Source organism: Coenobita brevimanus, chromosome 70 (assembly GCF_032717465.1).
Source record: "Coenobita brevimanus isolate Jiangsu-jjx chromosome 70, ASM3271746v2, whole genome shotgun sequence".
NCBI lineage: Eukaryota > Metazoa > Arthropoda > Malacostraca > Decapoda > Coenobitidae > Coenobita > Coenobita brevimanus.
The window spans coordinates 41,703,608-41,724,776 of NC_137023.1; the positions used below are offsets into that span (position 1 = coordinate 41,703,608).

The 21,169-nt window shown below is 40.2% G+C and overlaps 1 protein-coding gene across 1 annotated transcript in view; it reads right to left on the bottom strand.

The window, feature by feature from the left end:
• Positions 1-21,169, bottom strand: part of Hip1 (Huntingtin interacting protein 1) — a 189,424-nt gene that overhangs the window by 19,984 nt on the left and 148,271 nt on the right. The window contains exons 14-15 of the mRNA XM_080277509.1: positions 15,180-15,288; positions 13,949-14,120 (exon numbers count right to left, since the gene is read on the bottom strand). Of these exons, the coding sequence (XP_080133635.1) occupies positions 13,949-14,120; positions 15,180-15,288 (281 nt within the window). The remainder of the gene's footprint in view (positions 1-13,948; positions 14,121-15,179; positions 15,289-21,169) is intronic.

Below are 21,169 nucleotides of genomic sequence, written 5' to 3' on the forward strand. Positions count from 1 at the left end.
AGAGTACAGTAATCCCTCCACTATCCGATGTAACAGGGCCAAAGACATGTCCGGAAAGTGGTCCCGTCCGGAAAGTGGGCACCCGCCTGTTGGACTGGTACTTAAGGACCCTAACCCAGCCTAATTTTGAAAGCCACCTAAATAACTCCCTACCGGACATGCACAGCACTTATTTAAACCTATTTAAGATCCTATTCACACCAATAATGGACATAAAGCATGAAATAAATGAAAAGGAACCAAAGAATGAGGAATCAGGAGTGACTGTACCTCAGCCAGGGTACTTTCAGCACGTCTGTGGCCACCTTCTTAAGGCTTTGGCAGCGGTGAAAATCCTCTTGAAGCACGTACAGTAGTCCAGTGTTGTGCTGCACTTACAGTAATTCTTTGCACTGTGAGTTATAATTGTTAACACTGCACATTGTTAATTGCACCACGCCAGTTTCAACCGCCAGCTTCAACCGCCAATTTACACTCCACAGTTACTTCTTTGCACTCTCAATTCTAATTTCTTAACACTGCACAACACAGTTAATTCCTGTGTGGTCTACTGGCGAGGTATTGCAGTTTATTCACTGTTTATTCACAAAAAAACGAGCACGTGTGGCATCCACTGCGATAAGTATCCACTCGCGATCGAAGTTAAGCAGTAACTGTTGGGAGTGTCGGTGACGGGGAAACAGAGTTGCCAGATCGCAACAGCCACATTACCAAACTCCTCAATTTTCATTGCCAAATTTAACTTTTCATTACCAAATTTGGACAGCTAGCATTTATTCTTCACTAATTATATATACATGGGGAAATATGTAATCTATCTATCTATCTATCTATCTATTGCCAGACGCCTCAATCCCGTTTGGGGTGGCCACAAACAAATCGCCTCCAAGTCGCCCTGTCCCCCGCCATTTCACTGCCCTGCTCCCAACTCACACCCCCCTCTCTCATATACCTCTCCACCCCATCCCTCCATCTCATCCTCGGCCTCCCCCTCCCTCTTCCCCCCTCCACCTCACTCACATACACTCTCTTCGTCAGTCTTTCACCCTCCATCCTCTCCACATGGCCAAACCACCTCAGTGTGTTCCTCATAACGCTTCCTATCACATCCACATCCACACCACAACGCTCCTTTATATCCTCATTCGTCAGCCTGTCTCTCCATGTGACTCCACAGGCTCCTCTTAAATAACTGCTCTCACTCTTGACTTGTGTCCTTCCAACAATGTCCAAGCTTCACTTCCGTACGTTAGAGTTGGTATCACAATACTGTCATGTAGTAACTTTTTCACTTCCATGCTCACTTCCCTGTTTCTTATCACTGCTTTCAAAGAACCAGCAACCTTTCTTCCCTGCTGTACCCTTTCAAGCACTTCGCCCTCCAAACCTCCATCCTTACTCATCACACTACCCAAATACTTAAACGTACTCACATTTTCCAATTCCTCACCATCTAACCTCGCTGTACATTCACTAACTTCACCTCTCTCAAAGACCATCACTTTACTCTCCCCTACATTCACCTTTAGGTTCCGTTTCTTACACACACTCTCAAACTCATCCACCAAGCCTTGCAGCTCCCCTTCGTCTTCACTCAACAACACAGTATCATCTGCAAACAACAGTACAGGGAGTTTCCAAACACTATCCTCTCTCACCAGGGCCACTCCAACATCCACTACCCTACCTTGTACCTCTTTTATTACCCCATCCATGTACAGATTGAACAACCATGGAGACATGACACATCCCTGTTTCAAACCAACTTTCAAAGAGAAAAATTCACTTAGTTCACCATCCACACGCACTGCAGCCTTCGCACCATCGTACATACTCTTCACAGCATTCAACAACTTCCCATCTACTCCATATATTATTAACACTTTCCACAATCCTTGTCTATCCACCCTGTCATATGCTTTCTCCAAATCCATGAAAGCCGCATACAACTTCTTTCCCTTCTCTAGAAACTTTTCCACTAAAGATTTAAGAATGAATATCTGATCTACACAACCTCTTCCCTTCCTAAAGCCTCCCTGTTCTACTCCAACTAATTTCTCTGTTCTTTCTCTAACTCTGTCTATAAGTATCCTACCATACACTTTTCCTATTATACTAAGAAGACAAATGCCCCTATGATTACCACACACTTCTTTTTCCCCTTTTCCTTTGTACAAGGGAATAATTATACCTGACTTCCAATCCTCAGGGACTCTACCTTCCTCCCAGGCCAATCTGCACATCTTCCACATCCATTCTACTACTATCTCTCCCCCATGCTTCAGCATTTCACCGTACACTCCATCAATTCCTTATAATGAACAGCATGTTGATTATTTTCACGCTATGTAGGCTAGCAAATTAATCAGAGAGAGCAGACAATCCACCAGCTCCATCCTGGTATCCTCATACATGTGAAAAATCCGTTTGGTAATGCATTACAGTAATCACTCCAATATCCGACGTAATAGAGCCATAGGTAGGTCCGGATATTGGTTCTGTCCGGATATTGGGCCCTAGCTTATGGACTTGTACTTATGGACCCTAACTCAGAGTAACACCTATACAACTCCCTCTGGACATGCATAGCACCTATTTAAGACCCAAATCACACCAATAAGGCACATAAATGACTGAAATAAATGCAAAAGAAACATAAAATGAGGGTTTAGAAGTAGGTTCATACAATAATAAACATTCTTGTGACTGGCTCCTGGACTGATACTTGGACCCTAACCTAGCCTAACTCAGAAAAACACCTTCCTACTGCACATGCATAGCTCCTAACACCCTATTCACACCAATAAAGGACATTAATGAGTGAAATGAGGTAAGTATAGTATGGAAAAAAGTACAGTATGAAACATTCTTATGTCCGGATAGTGGGGATGTTCGGATATTGGGCGTCCGGATATTAGAGTGATTACTGTATTTTGATTCATTACCAAACGAATTTTTCATTACCAAATTGGCCCATATTTGGTAATGAAAAATACCAAATGGCAACCCTGATGGAAGGGGAGGGGGAAGAAGGAAGGGGTGAATGGGCCCTGGTGTAAACAGCTGTTCAGCGCCGTGCGGCAATTTCAAAGTATGGGTGGGAAAAAATACAAATTTGGGGGGGATTTTTTTCTGTTTTTGGTTCCAAAGGTCCAGGCCCACAATGTCCAGTAAGTGGGGTGTCCAGAAAGTGGGCATCCGGATAGTATGGAGATTACTGTATACCTAAAATCTGAGTCTCGGGATGTGGTTCGTGGTTCCTCAGGGCAGTGATAATCTCATGATTAAACACAATCCCATTCTCCATGGATGGTCTGCACATCATGTATCTCATCTGCCTAATATCTTGTGTTCACAGCTAAGTCTATTCTCTTGCTATCCTCATGCTGAAAACCAGGCCCAACTACAGTCTCAAATATATCATTGGTGGTTGCTCTACCATCAAGCAAACCACTTCTCAGCATTATTCGTCATGACAGATCAGTAAACTGCTGACTTCAAGGTTGCAAGACTGAAACATTATTACTTCAGAGAATATTCTAAAGAGTATAATTTCATCATATTAATTATAGTATCTGTTGGTGTAATGGTTAAAATGCCTTAGTCAGTGATAATCCTGCTATGCACATGGGTTCAATCCCTACAAGATGACTGGCGATGTTTTAATCACATAATGCCCCCAGTGGGAGTAGGCTGGTCATCTACCTCCACATGTATAGTTGGCCACGTTCCAACTTTAACACTCAGCACTGCCAACACTGCCCTTGTGTGAGGTCTGAACTCCTGGAGTTTTGAAGTATGGATTGTTGAACCACTTACAACTGAGAGGAGTGGGATGAAGGGATTTGAGCGGTGTTGTGGCATAAGAGTTGAGAAAGGTTTGGGTATAGAAGTAAAAATGTGGTAGAGGGCAAAGGCATTACTTTTACTGATATATAATGTTTGATGAAAGATCATACATTATGTAAATTATTTGAACTATATTCTTGGATGCTTGGGAATCACTGCAAGCTTTGATATATGTGCAAGCCATTCTGATGTTTTTCTTTCTTTACAAAATGAATTACAAAGAAACTTTGCTATAATAATCACACTACAACCCCTCCCCCCCCTCACCCACCCACTGTATTTATATAAATGCTCTCAGTTTTATCCACCATGCTATTTCAACTTAATTTCTTTTCTACTAAGCTATTTTATTTATTGTTTAGGTAACACCTGTGTTTTTAGGGGACTGTCCTGACACATTTAAATGCAGTGTCCTTTATGGTCAGGTGGCCATGATGTGCGAATGTGTTTTATCACAACTCTTGTATGGGAATGAAACCTGGGCAGTGAGAGGCAGAAACTTTTACATCACAGGATAATGAGATGACCGTATTCAAAACCGCTTCTGGTATGACCAAGATAAATGGTATAAAAGAATGGATATCTGCTGTGGAATGAAAATGTAAAATAAGAAAAACGTGGAATTTTTGAACGGTTAATCAAGAATGCACTGAGATGGTGTGAACAAGCATACTATGGCAAAGATTGGTAGACCTGATTGTTATTTATGAATTTAGGAAACATCTTTCTCAGTCATACAAGCCAAGTGAGACGCGTGGTATCATCTTTGCAGGTTTGATTAAACCCCGTCTTCCTGCCCCATACAAAGAGTATGAGTGAATTACCAAGAGGGAAATGCCAAGAATAGGAAGAATACAGAAGAAATTACTGAATGACTGAGTGTGAATGAAGGACAGGTTTTACAGTAAGTGGGTATCTGAGGGTGACTGAGGAACAGCAAATGGAATAAGTTCAAGACAGAGTTAGTGATTGGGTGAGTATGAGAATGTTAACTTGTTAACATGGTGTGGGTGAGTACCTGTGTTATTAGGTGAGCAAAATAAAAGTTAAGAGAGAGTGAAAAGGAGAAAGTGCATCAGTGGGCATGGTAGACACTGTGACAGTGAGTGTGTCAGTCAGGAGTATGGGTGAGAAAAAAAAAAAAAAGTGTAAGCATGAAGTACATGAATCTGTGTAAGAATGAATGAATCTGACAGTGAGAATAAATGAAAATGGGTATCAGTGACACAGTGAAAGTAAGTGAAAACGTCAGGAGTGAGTGAGAGTGAACTGGAATGAGGGGAAGTGATATTGGATGAGTGAACATGAATGAATACAGATGAGTATAAATGAAAGTATGTATGAGCAATGCCGAGTATGAAAGTGAGTTTGAGAAGAAAAGCAGTGTGTGAGACTGAATTTGAATCACAATGAGAGAGAGAGAGAGAGAGAGAGGGAATATGTAGGAGTCAAGGTGAATGATTTATGATGAGTGTATGAAAGTGAGTGAATCTGAGTGAGTAAGAGTGCGACTAAGAAGTAAAATTGAGATTAATCAAGTACAGTATTTGATTAAGCAACAATGAGTGCAACTGAAACTAACTGCAAGGGTGAATGAGAACATTGAGTGAATAGAGTGAGTAAAAATGAAAACAAAAGTCAAAGTGAAGAAAATGATCAAGAGAAAACGAGAGAAGCATATTATGAGTTAGTTACTGAGAAAGCCTGTGTGTTCTTACCTAATTGTATCTTTACAGGAATGAGTCAAGCTCGTACTGTCCCGTGTCTTAAACCATATTTATCGTACATATCCTTAAATTTGTGAATTGTTTTGGCACACACAATTTCATTCGGTAGTGCATTCCATTGATCAATTGCTCTGTTTGGGAAACTGAATTTCCTTACATCTTTATCACCTCTCTTCTTATGCAGATTTTTGCAGTGTCCTCTTGCTGATGCGTCTCCATACGTTAAGTAATCATTTATGTCTATTTTCTCCTTCCCTGATATGCACTTATATAGCATTATCATGTCACCTCTTTTCCTTCTCTCCTGTAGTGTTGGTAGATTCAGTTTATTTAGTCTTTCTTCGTAGCTTAGGTCCCTTAAGCTTGGTATCCATCTTGTAGCGGCCCTTTGAACTTTTTCAATCTTGTCTATATGCTTTTTGAGATAAGGACTCCAGACTACTGATGCATATTCCAGGGTTGGTCTAATGAATGATGTTATTATCCTTCTTAGCATGTCTTCATTTATGTATGTCAATGCTATTCTCATATTTGAAAGCAGTGTATACATGTTCCGTACCTTCTCGCTGATGTGGTCAGCCGGAGATAGTCTGTTATTGATAATCACACCTAGGTCTTTCTCTCTTTCTGATGTGTATAGGGTTTTATTTCCTAACTTATAATCCCAATCAAGTCTTTTTCCACTTTTACCAAACTTGATTACATGACACTTGTCCACATTGAATTCCATTTGCCATGTACTACTCCATTCATGAAGTTTATTTAATTCTTCTTGTAGCTCCCTACAAGAGTCTGTGCTAGTAATTCTCCTTTGTATTTTTGCATCATCTGCAAACATATTCAGATAGCTCTCATTTCCAGTGTTATTGTTTATATCATTTATATACACTAAAAACATGATTGGTGCCAGCACCGAACCCTGTGGTACTCCACTAGTCACTTCTTTCCATGATGAGTAGTTTCCTCTTAGTATTGTCCTCATTTCTCTTTTTATGAGAAAGTCTTGCATCCAACAAAACAGTTTGCCTCGAATTCCTCCTTGATGGTACAGTTTCCATAAAAGTCTTTGGTGTGGTACTGTGTCAAAAGCTTTCTCATGCACCACCTCTTCGTCTAAGTCGTTCCAATTATCTATGTATTTACCTAATAAACCTAATTGTGATACACACGAAATGTGCTATGCTCATGGGTTTCCGTCGCTGTTTCTCAGTAAGTCGAATTTAGCTTTAAACTCGTTTAAGTTTTTAGACTGGACGATCTCTTTGTCCAGGCTATTCCATAAGTCTATACTTCTATAAGAAAAGCTATATTTCTTGATATCCTTCAAGCAACTTGACTTCTTCAATTTCATTCCGTGTCCTCTTGTTGCTTTCTTATCCCATACAAACAGATCATCTCTGCCAATTTTATCTACTCCTATCATGGTCCTGGACGCTGCAATCATGTCTCCCCTCTTTCTCCTTTCCTCTAAGGAAGGCAAATCCAGTTTTTCCAGCCTCTGTCTGTATGACAGATCTGCCAGACTGGGACCATTTTTGTTGCTGTTCTTTGTATTCTCTCAATCTTGTTAATACCTGTATCTTTCTTTTTGTGTGGGGACCACACTATTGCTGCATATTCTAACCTGGGGAAGATTATGGACACTATCAATTTTTTCATCATCTCCTCATCCATATAATGAAATGATACTATTATATTAGTCAAGAGTTTATATGTCTCTCTAACTATCTTGTTAATGTGTTTTTCAGGTGACAAACTATCTTGGACCAGCACTCGCAAGTCTTTCTCTTCTCTCATTTTTGTGATTAATTCATTACTCAACAAATAATTCAGTGATGGCCTCCTGGTACTTTTACCCATTTCCAATATTTTACATTTCTTTACATTAAATTTCATTTCCCACATCCGGCTCCAATCATATATCCTATCCAGATCCTCCTGCAGCATTTGACAATCCTCCTCAACCTCTACCTTCCTCAAGATCTTTACATCAACAGCAAACAGACTTGCATAACTATTCACTCCGTCTGCCATATCATTTACGTAAATCAGGAACATTACTGGCACCAACACCGAGCTTTGAGGGACTCCACTTGTTACCTTCCTGCATCCAGACATCCTGTCCTTTATTACTGTCCTCATTTGTCTGTCTCTCAAAAAGTCTCTCATCCATTCCAGAAGTTTCCCCTTCAGTCCTCCTATATACTCTAGTTTCCACATTAGTCTCTTATGAGGTACCTTGTCAAAGGCCTTCTCTAAGTACACACAATCCACCCAACCATCTCTTTCCTGTACCACGTCAATCGCTCTTGAGTAAAAGCTCAACAAGTTGGAAACACATGACCTTCCACTTCTAAATCCAAACTGATATTCAGCCAAAATATTCATCTCTTCCAGATATTTTATCCATCTGTCTTTCAGGATTCTCTCACACAATTTTGCAACCATGCTGGTTGGAGACACTGGTCTATAATTCAGGGGTTCTTCCCTGTTTCCTCCCTTATAAATTGGTACCACATTTGCCCTCTTCCATTCTTGTGGCACTTTCCCCTCTTCCAGACAGCACACGATTAGACTGTGAATTTTATCCGCCAGTTGGTCTCTGCATTCCTTCAGTACTCAATTAGAAATTCCATCAGGTCCTGGGGCTTTCCTTATGTCTTGATTTCCAGTAATTTATACACTTCCTGTACCTCCAAGTTTATATCTTCTATCACTGGTACTTATTACACTTTCTGATGTAAACTTGACTCTCATTGGTCTTGTTTCCCCTTTCTTATAAGGCCCTATCCTCCTTACTTCCTCAATTTCTTTTACCCACTTGTCTCCTTCGGGGTCAATCTTGCCTAATATTCCTCTCACCAGGTTCGTGTCTTTCTCGAGTCTTATGAACCTAACCTTTTCTTCCTCTTCCCTGTTTCCGAATACTACCACACATCTGTTCCTTTCTACAGTTTCTCTCACTATTTTCTTTTTTTTTTTAGTATTTTCACTACATTTTCTTCCATTTTTTTCTTGTTCATTTCCCTTTCTTCCTGAATGATCTCTCTTAAGCTGACCACTTCTTTCTGTTCTTCTTCTACGTGTGCCCAATTTGCCTTATGCTCTTCTAATACACTACTCACCTTCTCCGTTTTATTAGTACTCTCTTCTAGTTTCCTCCTCAATTCAACATTTTCACGCTTCAAATTTCTAATCTCTTCATTCGCTGTTTCATTGGATTGGATCAGACTCTGTATGGTTGAATCCGTATTTTCAGACACATCCTTTATCACTAGATTCTCTACTTTCTTTTCAAGTTCACTAATCCTCATAATTAATGTTTTAACCAGGTCCATGACATTGGTATTTGTATCAAATCCTTGAAATTCGAGTCCCTCATTGTTTACGTTTTTGGCCATGCTTGATGTTGGTAAGTACCAAAACAGCTAATACCGAAAAAAACTACAAACATTCATGTACACTCTAGCCAATAAATCTTTACATTTTTGGTAGTCTATTAACTTTCATTATTTTAAATTAAAAACAAGACCTTAGGAGACAGGACAGACAAAATTCCTGAAACTACTTAAGGTTAGCAGCGATGGCTGGGACGTCTGCTCTCTCCGGCTGTTTCTGTGTGTGTGTGTGTGTGTGTGTGTGTGCGTGTGTGTGTGTGTGTGTGTGTGTGTGTGTGTGTGTGTGTGTGTGTGTGTGTGTGTGTGTGTGTGTGTGTGTGTGTGTGTGTGTGTGTGTGTGCAGGGGGTGGGGGGGAGGGGGTGTTCACTGTGTATAAACATAAAGGTGGGAGTTGCCCAACTGTTTATAGCATTTTCACAGATTTATATTACGTTGCTTCAGTAACCATAACCAAACACTTCCATAGCTCATAACTATGTCATCCACACCATTATAAAGGAAACAAAATTTAAAGGGGTCAGGGCATTCCTGTAAAAACACACCTGTTACCTGAATGATGAAAATAAAAATATTTAGCGGAAACGAATGTGGGAAAAAACAGCAGGGTGGATGAAGATGAGTGTGTTTACATTAATGGCATGAGTGGCTGCTTGGGTGGGTGAGGGAGGATGGGACTACAGCATGAGTGTTGTCATGATATTTCTCCCACATTCATTACCGTATATAAATATGGAATTGCTCACACACGTATTAGATGCTAGCAGTGATCCTTAGTGTCCATGAACATAGTCCAACTAACTTACACTATACTGTTCCATCATACATTGTATATCACTATAGTCGCGGCGCGCGACCCTGAAGTTGTTGTTATCGTGCCCTGGCAACCTACTATTCAAAAGTGCATCTGATATCGTGTATGAGAAGCATGTGATTAGTGTATAATATGTTCGTGTATAACAATATGCATGTATAATACATCTGTGCATAATAATATGATTCATGTATAATATGATATGAAATCGAATGCACTTCTGAATGGCAGATTGCCAGGATACGATAATAACAACCTCAGAGTTGTGCGCCGTGACTATAACTGTAATTCCTTTGCTCTCTTGTGCATTGTTCCTTCCATGAGCAAACCTTTCTTAACTCTTATAATACACCACTCATCAACTCTGCTCATATCCCTGCACTCCATTACTCTCTGTTAAGAATGATTTGATGATCCATGCTTTGGAACTCTGGGAGGATGGACCTCGCACAAAGAGGGGAATGGTAATGCTAAGTGTTAAAGCTGGAAACTTGGCCAACTGTACATAACTAGGGTAGTTTAACCCCAGGCTCCTACAACTCAATGGCGGTAATACCAGATTAGCTTGGGTCTCCGTATAAATCACCAGCGTTAATGTGCTAGAGGAAACATTTTTGTTTTTTCTCTTTTCATAACTTTGAAAGCCTTGTTTTGTACATTCTTCTTTGAGTTTCTTTTCTCATGTTAATTAGAGGTGAAGCTACTATAAATACACACAGGTACTGTACTAATAAACACTGAGATGCAGTTATTACCTCACAAAATTTGTTAGATAAGAAGACTATTATTAACTACAGATACACACCAGCATTCTAAAGAAGAAGTATTATTGCTTCACTCAAGAGACAAATCACACAGAAATAATATAACTGCCAATAACAGTAAACTCAGTATACAAATCAACTTCAGCAAAATATCTGAAAAAAAATCTTTGAATGTTTAATGTCATCAATGATGGTATTTTCCTAATGGGTAACTAAATGTATTCTCTTATTATTGGCAGAATCAGAATTATGAAAACACTAAATTCAGTGACTTAGCAATCTATACTGGAGATCAGCACCTTCCCAAACTTGACCTGAGAAATAATAAAGGATATTTTAATAGTACTTCAGTACATATTTTTTTTAACTATACACTATTATTAACTACATAACTCAATAATGATATAAAACTGAAAGTCAGCAATGTAAACAAATATTATATGTCCAGTATCATTACATAAAATAAAGTTCAAGGTTCTGCAAACTTAATACTTCTTAGCTCACAACAGATTCAGGACTGCTTTGATATATGAAAAACTATGATTCCCATCAACAATCTGCTTCAAAAATAATGTCTTGCCATACAGACAAAACTGAACATAACAGCTGCCTCTACTAACTTAAGCAATAATAATGTTTGGTATTGATTTATGACAACTGGGAGATGGAGACAAAGGAGATTCAAATGGGTATGTAGATGTGAGGGACAACAAACCAATTTTCGACCTATGAAACAAACTATATGCTATAAAACATAGAAATAAACTGCATTAACCCTTAACTGGTCGCAGCAGTTGCTGAGAAGCACCTAATAAAAAAATCATCTTTATATAGATGCCCCCGACCACAGGACTGAAAAATAAATATAGTTAAACTGCATTATGTATGGTTTTAACATAATCTATATACAGTAATACCTCGATATACGATACCCCTAGATGCAATACCCCAGCTTAACGATGGGGGTAGAAGTAGAAATACTGTACCACCAAACCCCACCTAACGATGGCCAAACCCCGGTTTAACAATGTTTTTTTTTTTTTTTTACCAATTTTTATGATATTTTAGACTAAAATTGTGTGTTTCAGTTGATTATGAACTGTTTTTAGACTTAGATTAATGTGCTTCAGCCACAGGTGAGGTGAACATTGTCATTTTGGGGTACTAAGTTTAATTTTTTCCAGACTTATATTTGATGATTTTCAGATTTTATTTGTTGATTTTAGTGAGTTATTCACAGGTGTTAGGCTTAGGTTAGCTTCTTTTACAGCTGTCAGGCCATTTAGGTTGGCTTTAAACTTGCTTTTGGGATCATTTGGGTGGGATTTTGGACTTGGTTTGGGAGGAAACCCAAGGCTGGTAAACCCTTCCCATCACTTTACGTTAAAAGAACCACGACATACAATACCCCGTCTAACAATGGGGTTTTAACTAATCAACTGCACTGTTAAACCAGGGTATGCCTGTACAGACTCTACCGCATGTACGGTTGTAACATTATCTATGTATAGACTCTACCTCAATGTGGAACAGTTGCTATGTTTCATTAACACAGCAAAATGGGTGTTGCAAGCATCTGGTTGGTGGAGTGGTATGAGCAGACTGAAAGCTTCTTTACTATGCCTTGTAAAATGACCAAACCTTAAAAGGTATACCTGTACATCTCTCCAACAATAGTTTCCTTCCACATCAGATTTCTACTCTTTCCATCATTTTCTCCTTCCTTCTCTTTTCTTCACAGACCTGACAGCATATTTGTTTGTTTCTCTCACTATATGTTCAATTATATTCCTGTCTACAAAAGACATAAAAATCTCCAGTGGGTCCTGTTGCAAAACTACACTGACTCGTGTCTCCGGTAACTGGAGAATGACTCAACCACCCAACTCGAGCAATGTCATGATTGCCATCAACTTCTGCATTTGACAGATTATTATATGGCTCCTCTGCAATCTCAAATTGTTATCACCATTATCAGTATCATCACCATCACTACCTGATGCAGAATCGCTACTAATATCATCAACGAAACCAAATCCTGATCTAGAATAAGTTGTATCTCATCATCACTAATGTTCCTCCTTGTGTGGGACATGATTATGTCTACAGTACATTACCCAGATTTCAAAAGAAAATTAGAAATTGAGGTCTACAGGAGAAACAATGCAGTGCTGTGTCCCCTCTAGGAGCCAGGAATAGACTGATTGAGTCACTGAGTGAGCAACCCTACATAAGCCACGCACTACCCACATGTTGCCAGTTATGGATATTTGAGGCTTTAGGGCACTTATACATTGCTAACTATACATAGTCTCTGCTAGGATTTACAAGGGACAATTTTGGGGGATGTGTTTATTTACAGGCATAATCTCCCTGCAATTTTGAAGCAGATTTTGCACAGTGTAGATACAGTTCAGCTGCAGGCCAAGGGTTAAAGATGACCACTGAAAAAGGCTGAAAGGAAGTAAAAGACTGTTTGATTTCCATTTTTTTTTTTTTTAAGTGCTCAACTCTGGACATAGGCTTCACAGCCTGCTCCCACGACCCAGTAGTCCTCCTACATATCATACACTTATACATGTCATGACTTTGGCGCTACCACCCACCATCCCTATTGAATACTTGCCAGGGCTGTCTCATACTGTACAGGACTGGTGTATTGGTATTAGCAGGGTTATTTTTGCGACATGTCGGCGGATCTTCTGGTAGATCGGTAAAGTCTGCTTTACTGTTCCCTGCCCCAGCGGGGATTTGAACCTGGCTCCGGTAGGACTGTAGGCGACCTCTCTACCGATAGAGCCACCGCATTTGGGCAGGTATAAAAGCTTATCAGGTGGTAGGTGGGGGCACTCACCATCCACTCACTTGATGTAGGGCAGTTCTCAAGCGACTGTCCATTCCTCTCTTCCTTCCTTCTTCTTCTGTCTTTCTTTCCTTCATTCTTTCCTCTTCATTCTGTCTATGGGTGACTCTACAGTACACTGAGTGACAAGTCAAATGATGTCCTGTACACCAGGAAACCATTTACTATGCTGGGTGGTAACCCTATAGCCAAATTATGATGCCTGGTGGTTTTGTGAGTAATTATGACATTCCAATTGGATTGAGCCTAGGCAGGTTCATATGCAAGGGGTGGCTGGGGTTTATTACTCACATAATGCCACTCAGGGATAAGTGAGGCTGGTCACGCTCAGCTTCAGGACCAGCTTGCCTCGCCCCGGGCTCCTACGTTCCTCATAAGGCAACACAGAATTACATGATCAACGAATGAATAAAAGCTTATTGTGGCCTTGCAGTCACAATGTTTTATCAATGTTGAAAAAGGTCCATGTACTGCATGGAAGACATCTTTTTGGCATAAAAATCTGACATTCTTCCAACTGTATCCTCAGACTTACCTCCAGTTGTGTGCCAGAATCCTTGGCACGGGAGCTCTCAAGCATGGCAGTGAACCTCTTGCTGGCCTCCATTATGGCTGTCTCCATATTTGCCATCTCACGCTGCAACACAGCAGCCACATCCTCCTCTCCTGGGCTCCGGTCCTCACACTGACTTACCAAAGAGCAACACCTGAAAATATGTTAATACTGGTTGATAAAAACCCGATATCGTGCTTTCACACAATAGGTATATTATTTAGTTTTTTTGAACAGTAGATTATCACACTGATTATTCTGGAAATTTTACTCATTTCCAAACCAAGGTCTGACCGTGAATGGGGTCTTTGCATCCTGGTTCAAAGCTAGCCAAGACATCTGAGAGCAGAATCTTTTAACAGGTATTGCACTGGGAGCTAATTTACAACTCAGTGGCTTTCTGGCATGCTCCTAGTACTAGTTATGCACAAAGGTATAAATCTAAGCACAAGTTAACAACCATATATATATACCAGTAAATAAATATATATATATATATACACAGGCTGTGCCCAACTTACGAAAATAATTGGTTTGTAAAGGCCTTTCGTAAGTCTTTTTTCTTAAGTCTCTCTCTCTCTCTCTCTCTCCTCTTCAACCCAACCCTTATCCCATAATTATTAAGGACAGAAAGTTCTTTCCCTCTACCCCATATCCTTTATACTCCATACCTACTTCTGTGCGCTCTCTCTCTCTCTCTCTCTCTTCTCCAATCCAACCCTAATCCCATCATTACTGATGACACTAAGTTCTTTTCCTGTACCCCATCACATTTCTACTCCATACCTACTTCTGTGCTATCCTCTCTCTCTCTCTCTCTCTCCTCTCCAACCCAACCCTAATCCCATAATGACTAAGGTCACAAAGTTCTTTCCCTCTACCCCATTGCCTTTCCACTTCATACCTACTTCTGTGCGATCCTCTCTCTCTCTCTCTCTCTCTCTCTCTCACCCAGATTAAAGCTCATTATTGTCTCAACTCCTCCACTTATCCCCTACCATTCCCTGAACTGCAATTATCATCTCACCTCCTTGTCAGTGTCTTCCTTCCTTGCTATGACTGACCCCCCGCCCCCACACACACACTTTTTCATATCTGCAGATTTTTCATAAGTCAATCCTTCATAAGCAGGGGTCTGACTGTAAATATCGGTACGTAAACACAATACTTTTCATATATAGTACTATATTAATATTAAAACAACATTACTTACCTTTCAAACTGCTCTATAAGTGGCGTAATATTAAAGGTTTCTTTCTTGCATATTCTTCTGAAGACATCTGAACATCCCCTGGCAAACTCTTCAAGTCCTGACACAAGATCTGTCAAATATCATATTGGGCCAAACAGTAAAAATTAGTGCACAAAAAAATAAAACCATCACTAGCTTTGTTACTACAGTAACTCTGTTCTTATACACAACAACACACTGGCATAAGGCTACATAAGCCAACTGTGCAGTGAAGTGTGTGATAATTTTGCCATGTGGAGAGATGAGAGGGTGAGAGACTGATTAGGAAAGTGTCCAGTACACAAGAGATGGAAAGGATATGTACATGAATGAGGGTGGTGTGAGATAGAGAAAGGACTGCCTGATGTTGGAGGTCAAGGGAACATGGCAACCATCTCTTTGTGGTCACTCCCTCCACAATTAAGGGATTTGGCTACATATAGCCAGACAGATGGACAGACCCTGGCTGCCAACATGTTTAACCCTACTTTATAAGATCATCATCATCAACATTCTATACAAATATCCAGTTTCTTTAGGTACTGAAAGTATACTGTCCATGGTCTAACATCAAAAATATCAAATCCAACCTCGTATACACCACCACAAAAATAACGGGAAATTGTACTTTAATCCCTACAATCCAGTACAATTGTCCATACATACAGTATATAAACACACATGCACACACACACACACACACACACACATATATCAGGTATAATTGTTCCTTTATATAAAGGAAAAGGGGAGAGAGAAGTATGTGGTAACCATAGGGGTATTTGCCTTCTTAGTGTGACTGGTAAAATATATGGTAGAATACTCATTAACAGGGTTAGGCATATGACAGAGGAGCTAGTTGGAGAAGAACAAGGGGGATTTAGGAAGCGAAAAGGGTGTGTAGATCAGATATTTGTTCTAAGATGTTTAGTGGAGAAGTATCTAGAGAAGGGAAGGAAAGTGTATGCTGCCTTCATGGACTTGGAGAAAGCTTATGACAGAATAGATAGGCAAGGTATGTGGAAGATATTAAGAATATATGGAGTGGAGGGGAAATTGTTGAGTGCTGCGAAGAGTACCAGTATGTACGAGGGAGCTAGGGCTACGGTGCTAGTGGATGGTGAGCTGAGTGAGTTCTTTGATCTCAATGTGGGACTGAAACAGGGTTGTGTGATGTCTCCATGGCTGTTTAATATATACATGGATGGGGTTGTAAAGGAGGTGCATTTAGGGCAGTGGATGTGGGGCTGGCCCTAATGAATGAGGGTGAGATTTGGAAGCTTCCGGTGTTGCTGTTTGCTGATGATACAGTATTGTTGAGTGAAGATGAATGAGAGTTGCAAGGTTTGGTGAATGAATTTGGGACAGTGTGTAGGAGGAGGAAGCTGAAAGTTAATGTAAACAAAAGTAAAGTTATGGTGTTTGAGAGGAATGAAGTCACAGAGTGTGCAGTGAGGTTGGATGGTGAGGATATGGAGAATGTGAGTGCATTCAAGTACAGTAGAAGTCCGAATTTTCGGCATCTATGGGACCAGGCAAGTGCCGAAATATCAAAATTGCCGAATTATCGAAAACCCTACCCACTCAGTACCTTATATGTTTTGGTGAACACTATCATCATTACTCACATCATTACAAATGTGTTTGGAGAGAGTACTGTATACTGTTTGATACTGTACAATACTGTAATGAATACAGTACTATACATGAATATGAAAAATAAAGAAATTAGTGAACATACTGTATATAAATGTAATGGTACAGTAGGCCTACAAGTTCACATGCACTTACCTAAACTTATAGTAGGTTCCTTATTTACATATGTACAATAGAAGGGGTTGATTGGAGTCTGCTACTGCTGGAAGAAGTCCCCAGCAGTAGAGGGTCCTGCAACAGGCTCTAAGGACTCTTCTCCCTGTTGCTGCGGCAGTAGAGCTTGAGGTTCAGAGACTGCTGTTGGTGATGGAGAGGAGGGAGCAGAGGAGCTTACGTTAAACTCATCCATAATCTGTTTCCTGCTCATGCCAGCCTAATTTTTTCAACAGCTCAATTTTCCGAGCAATAGTCAACATCTTATGTGTACACTTCTTGCTAACACCAGTTAACTTTCCACATGTGGAGGCCATTTTCAAAGCACGCAGAAGATGTTTATACTGTTCACAACACACGGCTGGTCCACTCAGGTGTTACAAAGCTCCTGTCTGATGTTACGGTGCTTACAGCACACTCGAATAGTAATTTCAGAGGTATTTCGGTACAAAGTTCACAAAGCACACAGAAGAATCAAGAGAAGTCGGCAGCAGCACGGCAACAACTCGGAAGAATGGCGGAAGAATGGCGAAACAGATTCTCTTTCCCATGCTAGACTCACTACATGTTTGTCCTCTCTTTATGCTATAGGAGAAAGAGCTAGCCTCTGAGCTTCATGGCAGTGGTAGACTCATTCCATCACTTTTACTATCTCACTCACTAAGGCGGGTAAAGGCGGGTAGCTAGCTGGCGAGCCTCATGGAGAATTTCAAGACTGACGAAAAAAATCGGAGAATCTGCCAAACGATCGGAGATTTTCGTAAATGGGACTATTTCTCAAAACTGCCGAAATGTCAGATTTGCCGGGGATTTGGATGACGAAATATTGGACTTTTACTGTACTTGGGTAGTGTGATGAGTAAGGATGGGACTTTGGGGGATGAAGTGCGTGAAAGGGTACAGCAGGGAAGGAAGGTTTTGGTACACTGAAAGCAGTGATGAGAAATAGGGAGGTGAGTATGGAAGTTAAGAAGTCACTGCATGATAGTATTGTGATCCCTACCCTGACGTATGGAAGCGAGGTGTGGACCTTGCAAGAGGGGAACAAGTCAAGAATGAGAACAGTGGAAATGAGTTACTTGAAAGGAGCATGTGGAGTGACGTGGAGGGACAGGTTAACGAATGAAGAAGTGAAGGAACGTTGTGAGGTAGATGAGGATGTGGTTAAGAAGATTAGGAGAAATACACTGAGGTGGTTTGGACATGTGGAGAGAATGGAGAATGAAAGACTGACTAAGAGGGTGTATGTAGGCGAGGTGGAGGGAGGGAGAGGGAGGGGTAGACCGAGGATGAGGTGGAGGGATGGAGTTGAGAGGTATATGAGGGAGGGGGGGGTGAGTTGGGGGGAGGGTAGTCATATGGTGGGTGACAGAGTGACTTGGAGGAGTTTTGTCTGCGGCCACCCTTTGCAGGAAAAGGGCGTAGGGCTATAGATAGATAGATAGATAGATAGATATAATATAAGTAATCCCTTCAAGATTCGACGTAATTGAGCCAAACGCATGTCCAGGACTTGGGTTTGTCCGGGACTTGGGACAAATGCCCATGGCCAGGTACTTATAGACCTCAACAAACCTAACTTTGAAAGCTAAATAAATAACTCCCTACCGGACATGCACAGCACCTATTTAAGACCCTATTCACACAAATAAGGGACAGAAACCATAAAATAAATGAAAAGGAACCAGAAAATGAGAAATTAGAAGTGAGTATGGAAAATATTTAGCAGTGTACCAGGTGCTTACAACGTGTCCGTGACCACTGCGAAGATTAACCTGCCTCTTCCAAGGCTCTGACAGTGGTGAAGGTGCATCTGAAGCACGTACAGTAATCCAGTGTTGCGCTTCACTTAATCCTTTCCACTGTGAATTATAATTATTTAACATTGCACATTCTGTTCTTCCCTGCGCCATGCCAGTTGCAATATGCCAGTGTTGCATTCTGCACTTAATCCTTTGCACTGTGAATTCTTATTTCTTAACACTGCAGAACACTGTAAATTCTCATGTGGTCTAGTGGCATGGCACTGCAGTTTATTCACTGTCCACCACAAAAGCGAGCGCGTGAGCAGCCATGGCGACAAGCGTGCAGTCACGATGGTAGGTAAGTAGGTGGGAACTCGGGGGGATGTACAGGTGCTCTAGTGGACATTGCCGGAACTACACACCAAAACACAGCTGTCCGTCACCGTGCAACAAATTTAGAGTAGCGATGAACACATATCGGCTTTTTTTTTTTTTTTTTTTTTTTTTCTTTTTTGACCCAAGCCCAATATGTCCAGGACTTGGGTGTCTGGGTCTTAAAGGGATTATTGTGTGTGTGTGTGTGTGTGTGTATAGATAGATAGATAGACAGATAGATAGATAGATAAACACAGTATATACAGATCCTCCCCCACTTACAGTCAGCTTAAAAATTTTTGCACTTACAAATTTGTACTTTTACAAAAATATTCAATAAATTACATGGAATTAAGTGATATAATCAACACTTTATTATAAAATAGGTTTTCTGTTAATGATTTTGCCCAAATGTAGGCTAATGTAAGTGTTCAATACTTGGCTAGGCTATGATGCTTGACTGGTTAGGTGTATTAAATGCATTTTTGACTTACAAAAAAAATTACTTAAAAGCAGTTTCTCGGAATGTACCCCATTCGTAACAGGGGGAAGATCTGGATGTGCATATATATATATAGTATATATATATATATATATATATATATATATATATATATATATATATATATATATATATATATATATATATATATATATATATATATATATATATATATACATATATATATATATATATATATATATATATATATATATATATATATATATATATATTTCTCTGTGGTACAGTGGCAGAGAGTGCGTTTCGCACGCTGGTGAGTGCGGGTTCGCCTCCCACCAGAGTTGTAAAAACTTTGGGAAGTGTTCACCACAACACTTGCTACTTTGGCAGACACAAAGGGTGCTGTGGTTGAACCAGTGTCACATACTAGTATGCTTGCACCCAACTGGCTTAAGGCGGGGCGATTACACTTGGTTCACAGACTACACACACATCCAAAGCCACTACAACACTACAATCACACTCACAAGCACTTCTCACCTTACATACAGTCTCTACCAGACAGCCTAAGCCACTGGGTAGAGATACATTGGCTGTATTGTCCCTCCTTCGGTAGGGATAGGCCGGTCCTGCAGTGGACCTCAATGGCTGATGATGATGATGATATATATATATATATATATATATATATATATATATATATATATAAATGAGGGGGAAGTTCGAGATCAGCCCATGGTGACAACAGCATCCTTTCCTGGCACAGTAAGCATACTGTAATAGTACTACTGTCATGCATCAAATTCGCGACATTTTCCTTTCGTGAGAAACCACGAACTATTAGTGGAAAATTCACTGTGTATCATTCAGTTAACCGTTTCTCTCTCCATTTCGGTGGTATACTTTTCAAAACATTCGTCACTGTTTCAAAAGTGACCAATCTAATGCACGTCATTAAGTGCTCTACTGAGCGATATTATTGTTTCTTTATTGTTCGCCCCTGCTTGCCTCAACCATTGGCCATGCCTTCTCTCGGCTGGCCTGTATTTGAATTCAGTCTTTTGTCTGTCGCGACGGAGTGAGGTTCTGTGCTCCAGAAGTGAGAGTGAGAGAGGTCAGCTAGCACCCAGACTCCACTAGACTACAGTTCTCCAGGCTCCCACCTTCTTTGGTGATCCGCTACATACATTAACCAGTATTTTCTTTTCGTTTTCCTAGACTTAAGAGTTTAGTTAAGGTGCTTTTCCTAGGTTTAAGAATTTAGCTTTTGAGTGCGATCTCTTTATTTTGAATTCATTTGAAATGTAACGTTAAATTTATTTCTTTGTAATCAAAAAATTTAACAGTTCTTTTTCTTGAGCTTAATGTAATGTAAACTCGTGTTTCATTTCTCCACAATTAAGCTTATTTCCCTTATAGCTCCTAGCTTGCATAAACGTTTTGCCATTCATAACTGGTACTTAGGCCAGTCTTGTTGTATTAACCTTAAAATCCGTTGTGCCTTCTAGGAGTTACGCATCAGCAAGAACCTGATATTATTAATAGTATTAGTTATTTATTATCAAGGGTGAAGTCACTTT